The sequence below is a fragment of the Marmota marmota genome, unplaced genomic scaffold, assembly GCF_001458135.2.
Source record: "Marmota marmota marmota unplaced genomic scaffold, marMar, whole genome shotgun sequence".
NCBI lineage: Eukaryota > Metazoa > Chordata > Mammalia > Rodentia > Sciuridae > Marmota > Marmota marmota.
In genome coordinates, this window is record NW_026000174.1 from 57,093,524 (window position 1) to 57,112,050 (window position 18,527).

Sequence of the window (18,527 nt, forward strand, 5' to 3'; positions counted from 1 at the left end):
TAGTTTAATAGTTTTACTTTTAAAAACAGAAAGGAAATCATAATAGATAATAATCAACATTAAAAATATTAAAACCAGAGCTCATATGAAATGATAAACTGTAGAATAAACCTCCCCATCCCTCACTGGTCTTCCAGGGCTACTCCCAGATGCACACACTGGACTGTATTGCTAAGGCTCTTCAAGAATTTGTTCTTAACAAATATGAGCATATTCAGATAGAGATATGAGTCATATTTTTCCTGTGTAGGTAAGTTTGCACTGGGTATGGTGCCACATGCTTGTAATCCAAGTGACTTGGGAGACCAAGGCAGGAGGATCACATGTTCAAAGTCAACCTCAGCAATTTAGCAAGGCCTTAATAAGCAACTTATTGTGACATTGTCTCAAAAAATAAAAAGTGTTGAAAATGTGGCTCAGTGGTTGAACCTCTCTGGGTTCAAATCTGTGCACAAAAAAAAATTGCATTTATTTCTCAACTTCTTGAAGATCTAGTTCACAGATCTCATTTTCTATTTATTTTCAGTTTTCCCTTTTCTGTGTAATATTCCCTTAAAAAGATATATTCAGGGTGATGTGCTCAATGTTCTTTAGGTTCTTCAGGTTGTTACCAAATACTTCCTATGACAAATAATTATACAAGAAAAACTTTTAAATATATCTAAGTGAGTTCCTAGGAATTAGACTGTTACATACATATTTAAAACACATATTTAAAATGTTGATCTTCAGAGTTATTGACAAAATGCCACCCAAGATAAACTACTGCCTAGAATCTATGAGAATATTTGTTCATCCATATTCTCAAAAACTGTGCTTCAAAGACAGTTTTGATATATGACAATTTGATTAAAGTTTTCAATTGTGTATTTTAATTGAATTAGATAAATTTAATCCAATTTGAACGTAGTTTTACATGTTTAAAATAATTCATATTTTTTCTATAAATTGGCTATTAATGACTTTTATCTATTTTCTGTGATTGCCAGTCATTTGCAAACTAATAATTTTTATGATTTAATTGTATATGCATAAAATAATGTCTTTTATCACTGCAAATATAATTATTATTTTCCATGTCGTGATTCATTTTTTATGTTTTATGCCACTAAATAATATCTGACTGTGTAGCAATAATTCTGTATTTCTATAGTTAAGTTGATCAATATTTTCTTTGGTCTTTATATCTTGTTTGAAAGGGTTTTTCTCATTTTACATTTTTTTTGTGTGTGTATTTGTGGATTGAACCCAGGGCCTTGTGCATGCCGGGCAAGTACTCTACCAACTGAGCTACATCCCATCCCCTCATTTTACTTCTACCAAAATATTCTTTCACATTTTTAAACATATATTTTTAGAATTTTTGTGATTTATATTTTATGTTTAAATGTTGGTTCCATTTGGAGTTTATTTTGATACAAGGAGTTTACTAAGGGATTGAGTTTCAGTTATTTTTTTTCTAGATGGAAATTTTTATAGGTGTATAATTATTTTTCCCAATGTTTCAAAATCCAACTTTTATTGTATTCTAAAACTTGTATATGTTTGGATCAAATTAAGTCCTTCATTCTCTTTTACTGATCTCTCAATCTCTGTTCATGAGTGTGTGTGTGTGTGTGTGTGTGTGTATATATATGTGTGTGTGTGTGTGTGTGTATATATATGTGTGTGTGTGTGTGTGTGTGTGTGTATAAAAGCATGCACACATATAGGGCTATATATTGACAATATACCTTTCCCAATTAGAAAGAATTATTTGGGTTGTTTCCAGATGTTTGAGATTATGACTAAAATTGTTTTAATATAATATGTATATCGATGTGTAGGTTTTCACATAAACGTAAGTTTTCATTATATTTGGGTAAATAAGAGAAGAGCTATTTTATGGTAAGAGTATGTTTGATTTTGTAAGAAACTGCTAAACTATATTCTAAAGTAAAGCCTTTTGATTCTCAGGTATCAACAAATGATAATTAGGTTCTCTCCATCCTTATCAGAATGTGGTGGTATTGAACTTTTTAAGTGTAGCCATTCTTATTGGTGTGTATTGATATCTTGTGGTTTTAATTTTTATTTTTGAATGACTAATAATATTAAACAACTTTTTATGTGCTGCATTATCAATTATATATCTTCTTTGGTTTTTTGTCTCTTATTCTTTTGATTGTTGAGTTATTTATTACTACTGAAAGTTGAGTTTATTACATATTCTGCAAATAAGTCCTTTCATAAGTTTTATTATTTGCAAATAGTTTGTCCCCATTTGTGACTCACTTTTTCACATGCTCTCAAAAAATGTGTAAACAATGGAATTCATCATTTTTTATGGAGTACAATACATACTCTATTGTTCATCGTGGTTTTATTGTCATATTTAGGAAAACTTTGCCTAACTCAACAAAATTTTTCCCTTGATATTCATTCCTTTAGATATGTTATAGTTTTAGAATGTTTAAGTCTATAAGCCATTTTGGGGTAACTTTTGGTTATGTTGTGAAGTGTTAATCAAAGTTTATCTTTGCAAATTAATACAATTATTACCTAACTGATTATTGAAAGACTGCTGCTCTATTTTGAGTTGCCTCTGCACTTTTGTCTCACCCACTGGATGTGTGTGTCTATTTCTGGACTATCTGTTCTGTTTCAGTAACCTATGTTTGTCTCATCTCCAACATCACACTTCATAGTAGGTATGGAAATCCAGCAGTGCAGGTCTTCAACTATGTCCAAGCCACTGGGATTAAAGACATATACCACAATGCCTGGTTATTCTAGTTCTTTTGTTTTTCCAGGCAATTTTTTGAATAGGTTTGTCAGTTTCCTTCAAAAACTTGAGTTGTTATTTGGAATTTCTTTGAAGAATAGATCAATTAGAGGAGATCTGAGACCTTGGGAAGTCTTCCAATTTGTTGCTGTGGCTGATTGTAAGTCCTTTGGGTATAGACGGGGGAGTGAAATCGCTGGGTCAAATGGTGGTTCAATTCCAAGTCCAAGGAATCCCCATACTGCTTTACAGATTGGTTGCACCAATTTGCAGTCCCAAGAGCAATGTATGAGGATGCCTTACCCCCCACACACCTTCACCAACACTTATTGTTGTTTGTATTCTTCATAGCTGCCATTCTGACTGGTGTGAGATGAAATCTTAGTTTTGATTTGCATTTCTCAGATGTAGAATAGTTTTTTCATATATTTGTTAATCGATTGTGTATCTTCTGTTTACCGGTGATGAGTCCTTGCTTCCTGAAATGCTGAAGTAAAACACCAGAGAAGCATGCTGAGGCAAGTGTAGGTGGAAAAGTGGAAGGCTTTATTAAAGGACAGCAGAAAAGACTTCCTCCTGGAGGAAGAAGGGCACCCAAAAAAATCCCAGTGGCTCTGGAGGCTGAGGCAGGAGGATTCCAAGTTCAAAGCCAGCCCCAGCAACTTAGTGAGGCTCTAAGCAATGTAGTGAGAACTTGTCTCAAAATTAAAAAAAAAAAAATATATATATATATATATATATATAAATGGGCTTGGGATATGGCTCAGTGATTAGGCAGCCCTGAGTTCAATCCCTGGCACAAAAAAATTTGATTAATATCATTCTCCAATTCCCCTGTTATTCCTTCCTGCCCCCCACCCCTCCCTCTACTTCTCCTTTCATTATTGTGTTTCCAATTCACTTAGACAAGACCCAAGTCTTTTCTCTCTAGGAAATTATTGTTCAAGGGAAGAAACCTGTTCAGGAGAGATTATGTCATTTGAATTTGTTCCAAATACACTAACAAACTAATCTATTAAAAGTAGTGATGATGCTCAAGGTCATAGACTGTATCTGCACATATAAGTGGAAATATTATTTTCATATTAGAATGACCTGAGAGGTTTTTGAAGCTCAAATTCTACCCAAGCTGGAGCATGTCTTTAGCTTCTGTCTTGTCCTTGAGACAAAAAAATATATATTTTTTTGGTTATATCCATTATTGCTTGCTTAAGTTTGTGGAAGGGCTCAATTTCCTGGAAATAGAATGAGTAGACACAAGGGAATATGATTTTAATTAGGAAAGAATGGGCCTCAGGAAGGTGCTATTTGAGTGACTTCAAGATTGAAGAGTTTTGCCTCTACATTGGAGAAGCCTCCTGCATCAGCTTTTTTTTTTTAAATATTTTTTTAGTTGTTGATGGACCTTTACTTAATTTTATTTATACACGGCACTGAGAATTGAATGGAGTGCCTCTCACAGGCTAGGCAAGTGCTCTACCACTGAGCCACAACCCCAACCGCCCAGCACCAGCTTTTCCATGAGGTCAAATCCCAGCTTTTGACCTGTTAGCCTCAGAACCTAACAGGCACACAAATTACCATAAATCCTCAAAGTAAAGAGCCTTTTATATATGTCACCATAATTGACTGAAAACTCACATGACTAATTTTAGTGTTGTTAAGCATCTTTTGTTTATTTGTACCACCAAGAATGTGTTTGGCCAAGTTAATTTGCACTAATTAGATCAGTTTTTTAGACAATCTTGTAAACATAGCATGATTATTTTTCTATGAAGATGTTTTCCCAGCAGGTGAGAATATTCAAATGCCTTTGTCCAAAAAATACTGACATTATTTTTAAATATTTTTAAATTTCAGGTATTCACTTAGATAAATTTACATTTCTTTGAAAGACTGAGATAATGGAGATCCATGGAAATATGTCTGCTCTAGTCACTTGGAACTATTCATGGATCCACTGAATAGCCATATATTATCATGTCTTCATGAAGAGTCATGGGTACATGAGGCACCTGCTGGCACCCTCACTGATAGAAACATTGATTTTTGGAGCAAGGACAAGACCCAAGATGTAAGTTCTTGGAACAACTGAAAATGAGTATTTGTTGAAAAGTTCTGTGATCTACTGAAGTACAGAGAACGTCTTACAGTTCAGGCAGTATCTGAATTGGGAAAATTAAGTTGGGAAAACAGATATTATTCAGAACACACAAAATACATATTGTTTTAGTGTTATAGTCTAATAAGATGTTTATTTTTCATTTTGGCAGAAAAGTGGTACATGTTACTTACATAGCAAGTAATCCAGGGCATTTATTACTTTAATATTATATTCAACATGATGTTAGAATTATAATTATTTTTAAATTTATTTGAGTCAATGAATCTAAAATTTCATATAATGTGAACTGTGTTAGAATGTAAAAGAACACATATCTAATTATGTTCTGGAAGCACACAAATCATTTATATGTTAATCTTAAAATTATCCAAGCTAACATGTTAGTATGTATAAAGAAACAGGGAAGTACCTCATCTACCATCACTAGACTTATACAACTGCTAAAGTACTAACTATATGGGGCATTTTAAAATTATGGAATCATGTTATGTATGTATGTAAATGTGCCAAAGGAATATTTCCTTTATGCTTATGCAGAAAGCACCAATCAAAATAAATAAATGAAAGAGTAAAAGGAATATCAGTAGAGTAGAAGAGGGAGAAAAGAAAGGAAGAATGGGAGGAAAAGGGATATGGAATGGGGATTAAAATAAAATTCCTTTTATATATAATTTTATCAAAAGGGACCCAAATACTGTGTGTGGTTATGGGGATGTAATTTTTTAAAAAACATTATTTTACAGAAAAAATATAAGACTATCATTTTAAGAAGCCATGTTTTTAAAAATTCTATTAAATTATGTTCATTTTCCTAGAAAAGAGTTTACCTCATGGTTTAAGTTGAAAGAATAATAACAATTTTTTTTTTTATCATTCAATAGTGTACACTATACAATATAGTGCAAATAGTCTATTTTAGCCCATTATGTAAATAATTAACCTGGCTAGTAGACTTTTCCTGGTGAAAGCCTATATTGATAATTAGTGTGAGAAAGGACACTACTCATGCAAAAAGTAAGATGTAAAACAAAGAGAACTGGACATAGACTACTTCATATGCTTCCATTCTTCAGCAAGTGAGCCTTTACCAGTCTGCAGTTTCAACAATGACAGGACTCCTGAATCTGATGAAAGAAGTAATGGGAGGGAGAGGTTTAGAAGGTTCATCACAGCTGCTTCTAGGGAAAGCTCACACTCATTCTGCACACGTCCATGTGAATGTGAATCCATGTGAATGCCCTTACTTGCTTCTAGTCTAAATATGTTCCTTCACAGGAATATTGTGAATATTGCTGGTATTTACTTATATACAATAAAATCTATAATTCCTATGACATACAATCTTATCTTATACCCCAAAGTGGTCTATGAATTACAGTATACCCTTCTTTATACCCTGGACTACGTCATTAATTCTTATTGGATAGACAGAGATTCCAGCAATTTTCTTTTGATCCAATGCTCACAGTGAAGCATTCAGAAACATTAATAACAGCTATCGATTTTTAGATTTTGTAAGTTTCCAATAGTGCTCCAGGACTCCACATGTAATTTTTAGAAAAACCACTGGTAGGTAAATGCTATGGGTATCCCCATTTTAACACTGATAAAATGAAGGTACATTGAGGTATATTCAGCTTCCCACGGCCACATGTACTGCAACCCAGGGACTGTGACTCCAGAGCCCACATTATTCACTGGGCTGTGCTCTCTTGGGTCCTAGCAAGGCTACAAGGGATGAGGAATTTAGTGGTCATTGTTTTAACAGTAGTTATCACATTCCATTCACCTAACCATTTCCAAGAAACTGTAATAAGCTCAGAAGTTGTTATTTGGTTATGGAAATGTTAAAAAAGAAGAAATGTCAATAGATTAGAAAAAAGTAAGGTTAATACCCAAATAGTGTTGTAGATAGTTGGACAGGCAATGATGCTGACATCATCTAGTTCAATCCCTTTCTTTTCCACTGTGTCAACTGAAACCTACTTGTAATTACATTTAGAAAATGACAAACCCATGCATTCTCATGCTGAGTATGGAATTTTCCCTTGAGTATGCTGTCTTTTGGAATCTGGACATGAAGTTTTTGGAAGCACATTTTGTACTTAAGAAGTGTTATGTTATTAGCCTTGCTACTCTGTTCTCACCTCTCCTGTAAGCTTCTATCATCTCCCCCCTCACTAACCAGCTCACCTCAAGAGTTCTGAGATCCATCTACCAGCTGCTCAGGCAGTAGTTGGGGACAGTCAAGGATTAGTTCAGTTCAGTTAAAAAATATTTGCTAAATGTCAGAATACTGTGGCTCGGTGGTAGAGCATTTGCCTAGCATGTGTGAGGCACTGGGTTCGAGTCTCAGCACCGCATATAAATAAATAAAATAAAAGTTCATTGGCAACTAAAAAATATTAAAAAAAATAACTAGCACGTGAAAACTCTGGCATGTCCATTTTAAATGAATGGATAAAGAGATATACTATACACATGCATATTATATGTAATTTAGCCCTAAATTGCAAAGATAGCCTGTCATGTGTACCCAGGGGACATTATGTTAGTCAGAGTCAGAACAACTAAGGTTGATCTAACTTAAATGTGGAATATAAAATGTCAAACACATAAAAGCAGAGAGCAGAGTGCTGCTGTTAAGGCCTAGAGAAGGAGAGAAGATGGGAAAGGCTACAAGGAAGCCTGGGTGCTTTGTAGGTTGTAGTAAAGGCTACAGAGTTCCAGTGCGTGAGATAAATGAAATAGAGCATGGTAGCCACAGTTACCAAGACTGTATTGTATACTTGACATTTCCTAAAAGGATAGGTTTTTAGTGTTCTAACCACAAAAATAAGTGAAAGAAAATAATAGCTATCTGAGGTGATTTGTATAATTGTAGTGATTATTTCACAATATATACAAATATCAAAAAATCTAGTTATACTCATGAGGTATATGTGATTCCTATTTGGCAATTATACATCAATAGGTGTATAACTGTATAACTTTGAAAATTTAAAAACAGAAAAAAATGCTGTTACTAGCTAAAATATGACTAATTCCCAGTGCAGATGAGCATTTCTTCACATGTGTTTCTACTTGTAAAATATATTACAGTGAGATTTATAGTTAGACTATTTTTTTAATTTATAGTTGCATCTCAATTGCATGGAATGATGAGTTTCGTTGTGATATGTTTGCACATACATAAAAACAAAATGGGTCAATTTCACTCCCAAATTCCCCCAAACCTCCTGTCTCTCACCCCTCCAATCTCCTCTCTCCCCACTCCTATCCCTGGACGTTAATGGTGGTCACTCTTCAATCTGCAGTTAGATTATTGTGTTTCAAATCACTTGGGTTGCTAAATTTGTAATAATTGGGGAAAATTTAGTTACATTTTTAATCAATAATTAGTTAAGTTCTTTATAATCAGATATATATTCTATCTGATTTAAGTACTTTGAAATATTTATCAATGGATGTTATGCTCCAGTGTATTTTGGTGAATGTTCTTTAAACACATGGAAATATTTAGAATCATCCTACCCCTGTTTTCTCATTCCCTGATCCTCTACTAATACACATACTATCAATTGTTCCATTTGAAACTATGTGATAAATATGAGCTTTTTTTTTGAGCGGTGAACCCACTTCATCTGCACTTGAATGGATTTTTCAGTGACTTGTCCTCTGAAATCAGTTCCCCTCACTATCTGATTGTGGGTACAGAAGTCAACTGAAAACCCAGAAGTTAAACTGTATACTCACTGAATTCACCTATTTTGCAGGTCACAATTTTTATAGGAAAGTTTGTACAATTTCATTTCTGTTCACACTAGACTCCTTTTGGTGATTTGACCTCAAGATGTTCATTTAGGATCTTTTCCCCAGAGCCCATGTTTTTGTAAATCTTGTTCTGCATAGTTATTATTCTTGTGGCATCTCTGGAGATGCATAGTCTACACTCAGAATTATACTGAAGGTCCCAATGAATTTAATTAGAGAAAAGTCACCCTTGGAGAGGCAGCACTTGCATGATTTGACAATATGTGCTGTGGTTCAAATCTAGATAAAGTGTGCTCAGACCTCTGCCCTTACCTCAAAGATGGTTGTCTACATCAATATTCACTTGACTAGTTTTTAAATTGAAATGATAAACTAGAAATATAATAAGATAGGGATCAGAATTATTCTTCATTGTTTAGACAATCCAAGATTCAGTTATGCTGCATGAAAACAGACTAGTATACCTGACTAAGAATCAAAATGCTTTAAAGGCTATTTCATTTGTATTAGTATAAAATACAACTTGCAAAAGTTGTTTTCGAAAGTTTTTCTATGTAATTTTAATAATCACTAGGGGTTCTTTGTGATTGCTAAAATACATTTTTGTATTTTGAATTGACTCAAATCTGTAATATTATTTTTGGATATTTTAATATTATAAAATCCCAGAATGAATTTATTTTCTCTAACTGATTTGTTCTTAGAAACTAATTTCAAGTGGAACCATTTGGGAGATATTTTAATGTACAGGTAGGTGTTTGTGAGTCACCCCATAAGGCCAACTGAATTATTCTCTAAGTATTTTTTGGCATGTTAAAAATTAGCGGATGATGTAACATCTGTGACTTTCAAGAACCCATTGTAAAACGTAAGTCAGCAAGCTGTTACTTTAGGTCAAAAGAATAGCAGATCTCCTGCCAAGACTGAAGGTGACTATTGGATTCAGTAAATCATAGGGTTGTGTATACAGGGCATGGATGTGGAGCGCTCACTTGAAAGAGATGTGGGCATGAATGGATTTGGATATTTCTTTTTAAATAGGCTTAGAGAATTATGCAGAAGAAGCAGAAAAAATGATGATACAGGAAATGGAGGGAGAAATTATAGGAGCCATGTACTGAAGAATGGTAGTGGAGACCAGATCTATTGCATGAGCAAAGAGACGGAAGGTGGTTGGGAACACAGACAATCCACGTTTATGAAGAGCAAGCAGGGGAGAATTATGCAGTCAGAAGGAAGTGACTATCAAGAGAGGATTATGAGTAACTGATTGTCATTACTAGAATTATTTTAAGGGATAACTGGGCTAGTGAATGTTGATTTTACTGATTATGTAAGGTTGTGTGTGTGTGTGTGTGTGTGTGTAATCTCTCTCTCTCTGTGTGAGTCTCTCTCTAGCTTGGATTCTCCTCTCTTGTCATTTTCATCCTTTTACACTCAATTCCTTGCTTCTCCCTGCATCAATAACACAGATGTAAGAATGTTTGCAACAAAACACATATCTCTCCATATTTTTCCATACTAATAAAATTATAGACATTTGTAAGTGGATGAATGTATGATATTTTTATTATTGCTTTATAACAATCTTATTATACATAATTCTATGTTTGTTTATTTCTTATTAAACAATAACCTGGGACATTTTCTTTAAGAATATTAACATAGCTGTAATTATTATTTTTAAATGGCTATTTTCCATTTGATAGAAGTTCTATTCAAGCATTTCTTTATTGAAATTCACTTTGAATTTGGAAGTTTTACTTTTTTAGATGCCATTAAAAATAAAGCCTCAAAACCTGCTATGAAAATATCCTATGTGCTGGGGATTTTATTTTTATGGAGTAGATTTTATGGAACAGAAGTGTCATTACAGATATAAAATGTACATGTATTTTTACTTTCAGAATTTGTCAAATTATATCAAAACTGTTATACAATTTATATTTTGCTAGCAGTGTAAGAAAATTTCCTTTTCATTTTTACCAACTACATTTTTGTCAGTCTGATGGATATAAAGTAATGTCTTTTCTTAATTTTTAATTTTTCTGTTAACAGGTGAGTTTCAGCATCTTATTCTATGTTTCGTGGCCATATGGATGTGTTTCTCTTTTAATTGATTATTCATATCCTTGTTCTACATTACTATTTATTTGTCTTTTATGTATTAATTGCTTAAAGCCCTTTGTCTATTTTAGATATTACCTTTCTGTATGGCTTCTAAAATGTACATCTTGGCTCCACATACCTTTTTATTATTGGCTTTATGGTATCCTTTGCTAAATTATTAAAAAAAATTTGATTTTGTCAAATGTACTTATTTGGAATTTTATTATTTGAGAAGATTGCTCTTTCCTTTTTTTTCATGGTTCTGGATTTGAACCCAGGGCCTCATGCATGCTGGGCAAGCACTCTACAAATGAGCTCCCTGAGATTTTACTAGGCCTAGAAGGTGCAAAGTCATCTCCCTTTTATTAACCTAAAAATAAATATAAACCAAAGCTTGCTTTAGTTTTATGTTGGATCTTTAATCCATTTTCATTTTATTTTTATTTATAGTATTATCCATATTTGCAATTTTACTAGATACAAGTGGAAATCTAGTTGCGGCAGAGTCATTTATTTAAAAATCATTCCCTACATATGCCTTTAATTTCTTATTCCTCTCTCTTTAGTCTGTAAGATCTCTGAAGCTATGCATAATGCTTTAATCACTCTTATAATTTTATAATCTCTGACAGGCCTAAAACATAGTAAGTTGTAATGCCTATTTATGTAATACATAAGGAAGTTATCCTTAAATTTCATAGTCACTAGTAATAAATCTATTTGCAGATAATTTTGTTCTTATCAGTGAAATAATGACATCCAGAAGCACACATGGAACACAGGAACAATGTGACCGAATTTGTCCTCTTGGGGCTCACTCAGAGCCTCCAGGGTCAGAGAATATTATTCGTGGTGTTCTTGGTCATCTACATGGTGACGATGGCAGGCAACCTACTCATTGTTGTGACTGTGGTGGTCAGCCCTGCCTTGGATGCTCCTATGTACTTCTTTCTTGGCTACTTATCATTTATGGATGCTGCTTATTCTACTACGGTTACCCCGAATATGATTATAGACTTACTCTATGAGAAGAAAACCATTTCCTTCCAAGCTTGTATGACCCAGCTTTTTATAGGACACTTATTTGGTGGTGCTGAGATTTTACTCCTGGTGGTCATGGCCTATGACCGTTACGTGGCCATCTGCAAACCTCTGCATTATCTGACCATCATGAACCAACGGGTGTGTGTTCTACTCCTGCTGTTGGCCTGGGTTGGGGGTTTTGTGCATGCTGTAGTTCAACTTCTCTTTGTTTACAACCTTCCCTTTTGTGGCCCCAATGTCATTGACCACTTCATCTGTGACATGTACCCCTTACTAAAACTTGCCTGCGCTGACACCTATGCTATTGGCCTTACAGTGGTTGCCAACGATGGGGCGATCTGTGTGGTCATCTTTGTTCTCTTGCTTATTTCCTATGGGGTCATCCTGCATTCCTTGAAGAATCTTAGTCAGGAGGGGAGACGCAAAGCCTTGTCTACCTGTGGCTCACACATCACTGTGGTGATCCTCTTCTTTGTTCCTTGTATTTTTATGTATGTGAGACCTCCTTCTACCTTACCCATCGATAAATCCTTGACTGTGTTTTACACTGTTATCACCCCTATGTTGAACCCCTTAATCTACACCCTAAGAAATGCAGAGATGAAAAATGCCATGAAGAAACTCTGGACTCCAAAACGAACGTGAGGTGGCAGAGAAACGTAGCACTCATTTTCAACAAAGAGCTGTTTCTTTCGGGAAAGCCATGTATCATTCTTTCATTGTAGTAAAATTTCTTTCAGGTGTAGTAATTGTGCATGACCACAAGCTTTCGGTATGTGAATTTTCCGATGATCCACATATATTTTTAAGATTGTCAGGATTGTTTTGGAAAACACATGTTCATTTTTTGGGTATAAAATGGTTCTCTTGAGACTATAGATTTATGTGCCATAATTGATATTGTAATTTTATTTTACTTAATGGAAGATGTTCTCAATTATTTTTTTAAAAAAAAATCAATCTTTTTTCAGAATTAATAGTGCTTATCAAAAATTTGAAAGAATAAAATAAGAAATAATATGTAAATATTTTATAAATACTTGGTCTATTCCTTTCCTAACTAATGCACACAACATTAATAAATCATTTTAATGTTGAGGTACATACTTTATTTTTGTAAGAGATTTCAAATAAAACCTTTTGTTCATATTGCTTAGCATATTAGGGTTGAAAAGGCATAATACTTCAGTTTTAATATTCATCATAGGAAGTTAAGAATATAAAAGAATATGAATGAAGAAATGCAGAAAAACAACTAAATTGTACTTATTTTCCCAGTTGGAAAATCACATGAATACCTCAGATGAAGTAGTTGTGTTGGATGTCATGTTTTTCATAAGGATAAAAATACTCCATTAATCTTCCCATACAGTTTAGAATATCTGATGAGGCCTCTACTATTTTTTGACATGCCCATCTCTTTGTTATAGGTTTATGGCCTTCAAAAAGAGACCAGGCTCTATCTTTCATATGCAAAGTTATCAGAATCCTGGAGGTACAAGCATATAATGCAAAGATTGACACTAGATATTTTGGAAAATACTGGCAAGAAAGATGCTGGCAATAAAGATTAATTTTCATTCTAATCCCTGTATTTTAACTTTTTCAAATTACACAATTTTACGATTAAACATAAAATTTTAATTCTACATATTTATAGAAAATATGTGATAATTTACACATGCATACAATGTGTAATATTAAGTCAGGGTAATTAGCATATTTATTTTCTTAAACTTAAAAAAAAATGTTTGATTAACACCAAGAATTGTACATATTTATTGGGTACAGTATGATTTTATGCAGTATATAATAAGGTACTTAATGTTTCTATCTTCTTGTCATTAGTTTGTGTTTGGAGATTTCAACCTTCTTTATTAATACAGAATGGATTATTCAGTAATAAAGAGTTTAGACATATTGTTTTATTTGATAGAATTCTCATTTATACAATCTTTGTGACATTTTTTCTGACTCAGGCTTGAAATAAATTATTGTCTGCTCCTAATATGGTAAAAAATCTTGCCAAAGAAACTCATTTTTCCTGTTTCCCCTGTTTAGTTCATATTCATAAGGCACAGAGACTTTGGAGAAATGAATGTTTTTACTGATAAATCACACTGTATGAATAATTTGTAATATCATTTTGTCCACATTATTATTACATGGAGATTTATTATATCATTTCAAATTGTTTCCAAATATAGACTATTCCCCAAATAACATTCATAGTTTATTCAATCCATTCCTCCATATTTGGATATGCAATTAACTTTCAAATTTTATTGAATTATAATGAGTGATGAGATAAACCTAATTATCTTTTTATGTTCACTGATGGATTTTGATGAATTCTTTCTGTATTAAATATGCATATATATACTCTTCTTTGACATGTGCAATACATATTTACCTTATTATGTTATCATTGAGTTTTTTATATACAGATGTTTTATCTTAATATCTTTTACTTTTTCAATGCTACTATCAATGTACATGAGAAGCCTCCATTTCCTGCCAGTAACGTTACAAATTTTGACATCTAATTTTTAAATAACTTTTCAGGAAATTTTCTGTTCCAGCCTATCAGTGATTTATTTTGTTATAAGGATATATCTATGCTTATTTCCCTCAAGTAAGTAAATAATCTGCCAATGCAATTTGTTCATTATTAATTTATCAGTAATAATATGAAATTTCTGTTGATATGTCAAATTTTACATCTAGAATGTTTAAACTTGAACTATTTCTTTATTATTTTCTTAAAAAATCATCTTTCTATCACTAACACACTATTTCAATGGTCAAGGATTTTTCATACTCATTTCTACATATTAGGGATAGTTTCTACCAAATACTCACCCTTTTCAAAAATTTTTTGCAATTCATAAGCACTTAGTCTTCCTGACAAAACTCAAGATTATTTTGTAAAATTTAAAAACTTAGAATAAAATTAAATTTAGAACTACAGGATATTCCATATTAATTTTGAAGAATGTAGTATATAATAATGTCTACTTTTCTCATCCAGAATATTACACTATTATTAAGCCTTGATCGATAAATCTCAACTGAGTTTTAATCATCATCATAGATTCTACTTATTTGCCTTTTTTTCTCATTTAAAAGGGCATTTTATTTATGTTTGATTTCCGTTTTCAATGAAGTGGTCAGAAAGGACTCAGTAACTTTTATTGCCAGTAATTGCAGTATAATGCCACAGGCCTAGATCTGTATATAGACATATGTGTCTGACCACATGGCAGGCTGTATCTGATTACATGCTTGGGTCTGCATTTAACATATTAATCTGTATGGGCACATACAGGCTTGTATCCAATAATACCTTTGACTATATCTGTCTGAATGCAAGCACCTTTGCATGAATACACACAGATCTATATTTGATAACACATACATCAGTATATAATATTTGTTACAGTATCATCACACACTGAGATTCCACTTTTAAACATTATTTCATATAAGGCAAGGTTCCAGCCTTTTGTTACTTAAAATAATTACTATTTCATTTTATTTCAAAATTTGGGGAGCTTGGAATTCAGGAGTTGCTGGAGTTAATTAGGCATTTCTTCTGCTTCATGTGGTGTGGACTGAAAATATTCTATATCAGTGAGCTGGTAAATGGGTGAATCTCAAGATTTAACTTAAAATAAGTTAAAAAGATCAAATTTATACAGAAATAAAACAAAATAGTAGAAATCAGGGTACTAGGGTAAGTTTTATGAAGGAGGAAATCAGGAAACATGTATCCAAGGATGTAAAGTACCAGATATGAATAGGTCAAAAGATCTAATGCACAGCCCCAGGATTATAGTTAATAATAGTGTATTGTGTTCAGAATTTTTGATAAATTAGTAGACTATAGTTGTTCTGATAATACCATGTTGTTGTACCTTCGATATATATAATAAAATTTATTTTAAAAATTATTCTATGTACTTTGGGGGAATCCACAATTTCCACTTTAATACAAACAGGTCTTTCATAATAGAATAATAGAATTTCAGAATACAAATAATACAAATAGAATACAGATAGAATACAATAGAATACAAATAGAATAATAGAATTTCAGAATACAAACAGGTATTTCATAATAGAATTCTGTCACTTGATTTCTTAATCAACTATTCATGACAGGCTTGATTGCTTTAGCAAATGGTCTAGTCCAGATAAGAATGAGCCAGGCCTTCCCTTGCTCTGGGTGATGTTCTTGGGTGAGATAACTCCGTCTGGGCCCTGGATGAGATTCCCCCACCTGACACTGAACCATTGATGCACAGCCCATGGAAGTATCAGAGAATCAGGACTCAAGATTGTCTAGATACTACTGGAAAACATTTATATGTATATATGCATTTTTAAAAGCTGTAGCTGCCATATAAGATAGTGATTTTTCTCCTAGACCTGACAAAATAAGTTGAAAACCTTCTGGAAAGGATCCACCATTGTAAACACTACTAAAACATTCATGATTCATGGAGGAGACCAAAATAGCAACATTAACAGGAATTTGAAAGTTGATTCCAACCCTCATGGATGACTTTGAGGGTTATAGACTTCATTAAAGGAAGTAACTGCAAATGTGTTGGAAATAGTAAGAGAACTAGATTCAGGAGTGAAGTCTGAAGAGGTGAACAGCTTGCTGCAAACTCATGATAAAACTTCACATATGAAACATTGCCTCTTGTGGATAAGAGAAAAACAAAGTGATTTCTTAAGATGGAATGTATTTCTGAAGAATATGTTTGGAATATTGCTGAAATGACAAAAAATGGTTTAGGATATTGTCTACATTACAGGGTTAAAAGTCATTGATGTCAATATTGAAAGAAGTTCAGCTATGAGTAGAATGCTATCAACCATCAATGCATACTATGGCAATTTCATGAAAGGAAGAGTCATTCAGTATAATCTCTCGGAGGTATGCCTGCATATGGGGTTGTACTGCCCTGCTCACCATTTACAAAAAAAAGGGTTTAGGATTTATTTCTCCAATTAAGACTGCTGTTAGGAACCTTCGGATGTTATCCTCCTTAAGGTGTGCACAAGATGCATAAACCCAGTTTGCAAAGGACTCGTGCCCTATTACCTCCACTTCAATAGTTAGGCTCCAGTGTCACTAGACTGCAACTAGGAAATGTGGTGTTGTTCTAAAAGGAAGAAGATTGTTCAATTGCAATCGCAGAAACTAGATAATGTATTTGGGTAGGAATTAGAAGAATGTGTGTGGAAATAAATTTTGTATATAATGGAATGAAGAAGGGCAAAGTATCAGGCCGCATGGGAGGATGTTTGTTAGTGTGGGGATATTGTCTCACAAGGATACATGGTGCCCTAGGTGTGCATTATGACTCAGATGTAATGAGTGGTCTTCTAAGTGTCCTCATGACTCAGCCTTTAGTAGGCCATTCCAAAGTTTAATTCTGTCAATTACTTAAGCTGAAAGGAAATGTTTTTACACTAGTGAATTCTATGCCCGTGGGTAATTTGCTTTACTTTATTTACCAGAGTAAATGTTCTGTAGTTAAGAATGAGTTGACTTGAAATGACAAGGATTTTGAAAAATGTTTCTTGTGCATTTGAAAAGAATGTGGACCTTTCAGTTATTGTGTGCACTGTTCTCTTATCTCATTAGATCAGTTATGTTAATGATGTTTAAAGTTAAAACATCTTTAAGAACACGTACACATATTCTTGCATTTATAAGTTGTGCTTAAGTTTTGTATTATTGCTGATTTGTCTGTTTCTCCTTTTAATTCAATCAATTAAAATGTCTTAGTTTTTGTCTGATATTTGCTCAGAAACAATGTTCTTTTGTTCAGAATGTGTGCAGCTTATTCCACTATTTTACCCTTATCTTTTTATTTTGTTATTTAAGATGTTTTCCTCTTAAGGCTCTTCCCATTAAATTCTGTTTTATAGGCAGGGGAAATTTGCTTATTAATTTTTTAAGCAAAATTGGTCATGTATTTTGATATAAATCCATCATATTCTTATTTGCTTTGCATTTATTGATGTCACATCTAGGTAAGATTCATTTGGATTTATTCCCCTTATTACCTTTTCAGTAATATCAACTTTTTTTCTTTTTTGGTGTTGGGTGCAGAACCAGGGCTTTGCACATGCTGAACGTGTGCTCCACCACCGAGCTTCACCCTCTTCCCTCCATTCTTTCCCGCATTTCCTTTTTTCTTTTTTTTTCCAGTTTAGAACTTTCTCCTTCTTCCTGAAGATTGTTCCACAGATCTCTCTCTATAGCATAGTTGGTTGGTGGTAAAAATCTCTTGTGTTATCATTCAATCAGGAAAGTCTTTGTATTTTGCAATCATTTCTTTGGGTTTTTTAAATCAATATTTAAAGCTATGTTGAGATTCATTTTCATTTAGCATGGTGAAGATGCCGTTTCTTTTATCTTCTGGTTTTTAATACTTCTTTTAAGAAATTGCACAGTCTTATTCTCCAGAAAACTAGAAAAATAGTCCTAAAATTTATTGGGAAGAATAAAAGATTCACTAGAGCCCAATCAGTGCTAAGCCAAAAAAGCAAATCTGGAGGCATCACAATGCCTGACTTTGAATTATAGTACAGAGCTGTAGGAACATAAACTGCTTGGTTCTGGATAGCAATAGACACATAGATCACTGTTGCAGAATAGAAGACATAAAGCAAACCCACGCATCTACA

General features: G+C 33.2%; 1 protein-coding gene across 1 annotated transcript in view; it reads left to right on the top strand.

Moving 5' to 3' along the window:
* The first annotated feature begins 11,543 nt into the window (after nucleotides 1–11,543).
* Nucleotides 11,544–18,527, top strand: part of LOC107158827 (olfactory receptor 4A47-like) — a 17,251-nt gene continuing 10,267 nt past the window's right edge. Inside the window, exons 1-3 of the mRNA XM_015505319.1 lie at nucleotides 11,544–12,443; nucleotides 14,525–14,546; nucleotides 16,643–16,764. Of these exons, the coding sequence (XP_015360805.1) occupies nucleotides 11,544–12,443; nucleotides 14,525–14,546; nucleotides 16,643–16,764 (1,044 nt within the window). The remainder of the gene's footprint in view (nucleotides 12,444–14,524; nucleotides 14,547–16,642; nucleotides 16,765–18,527) is intronic.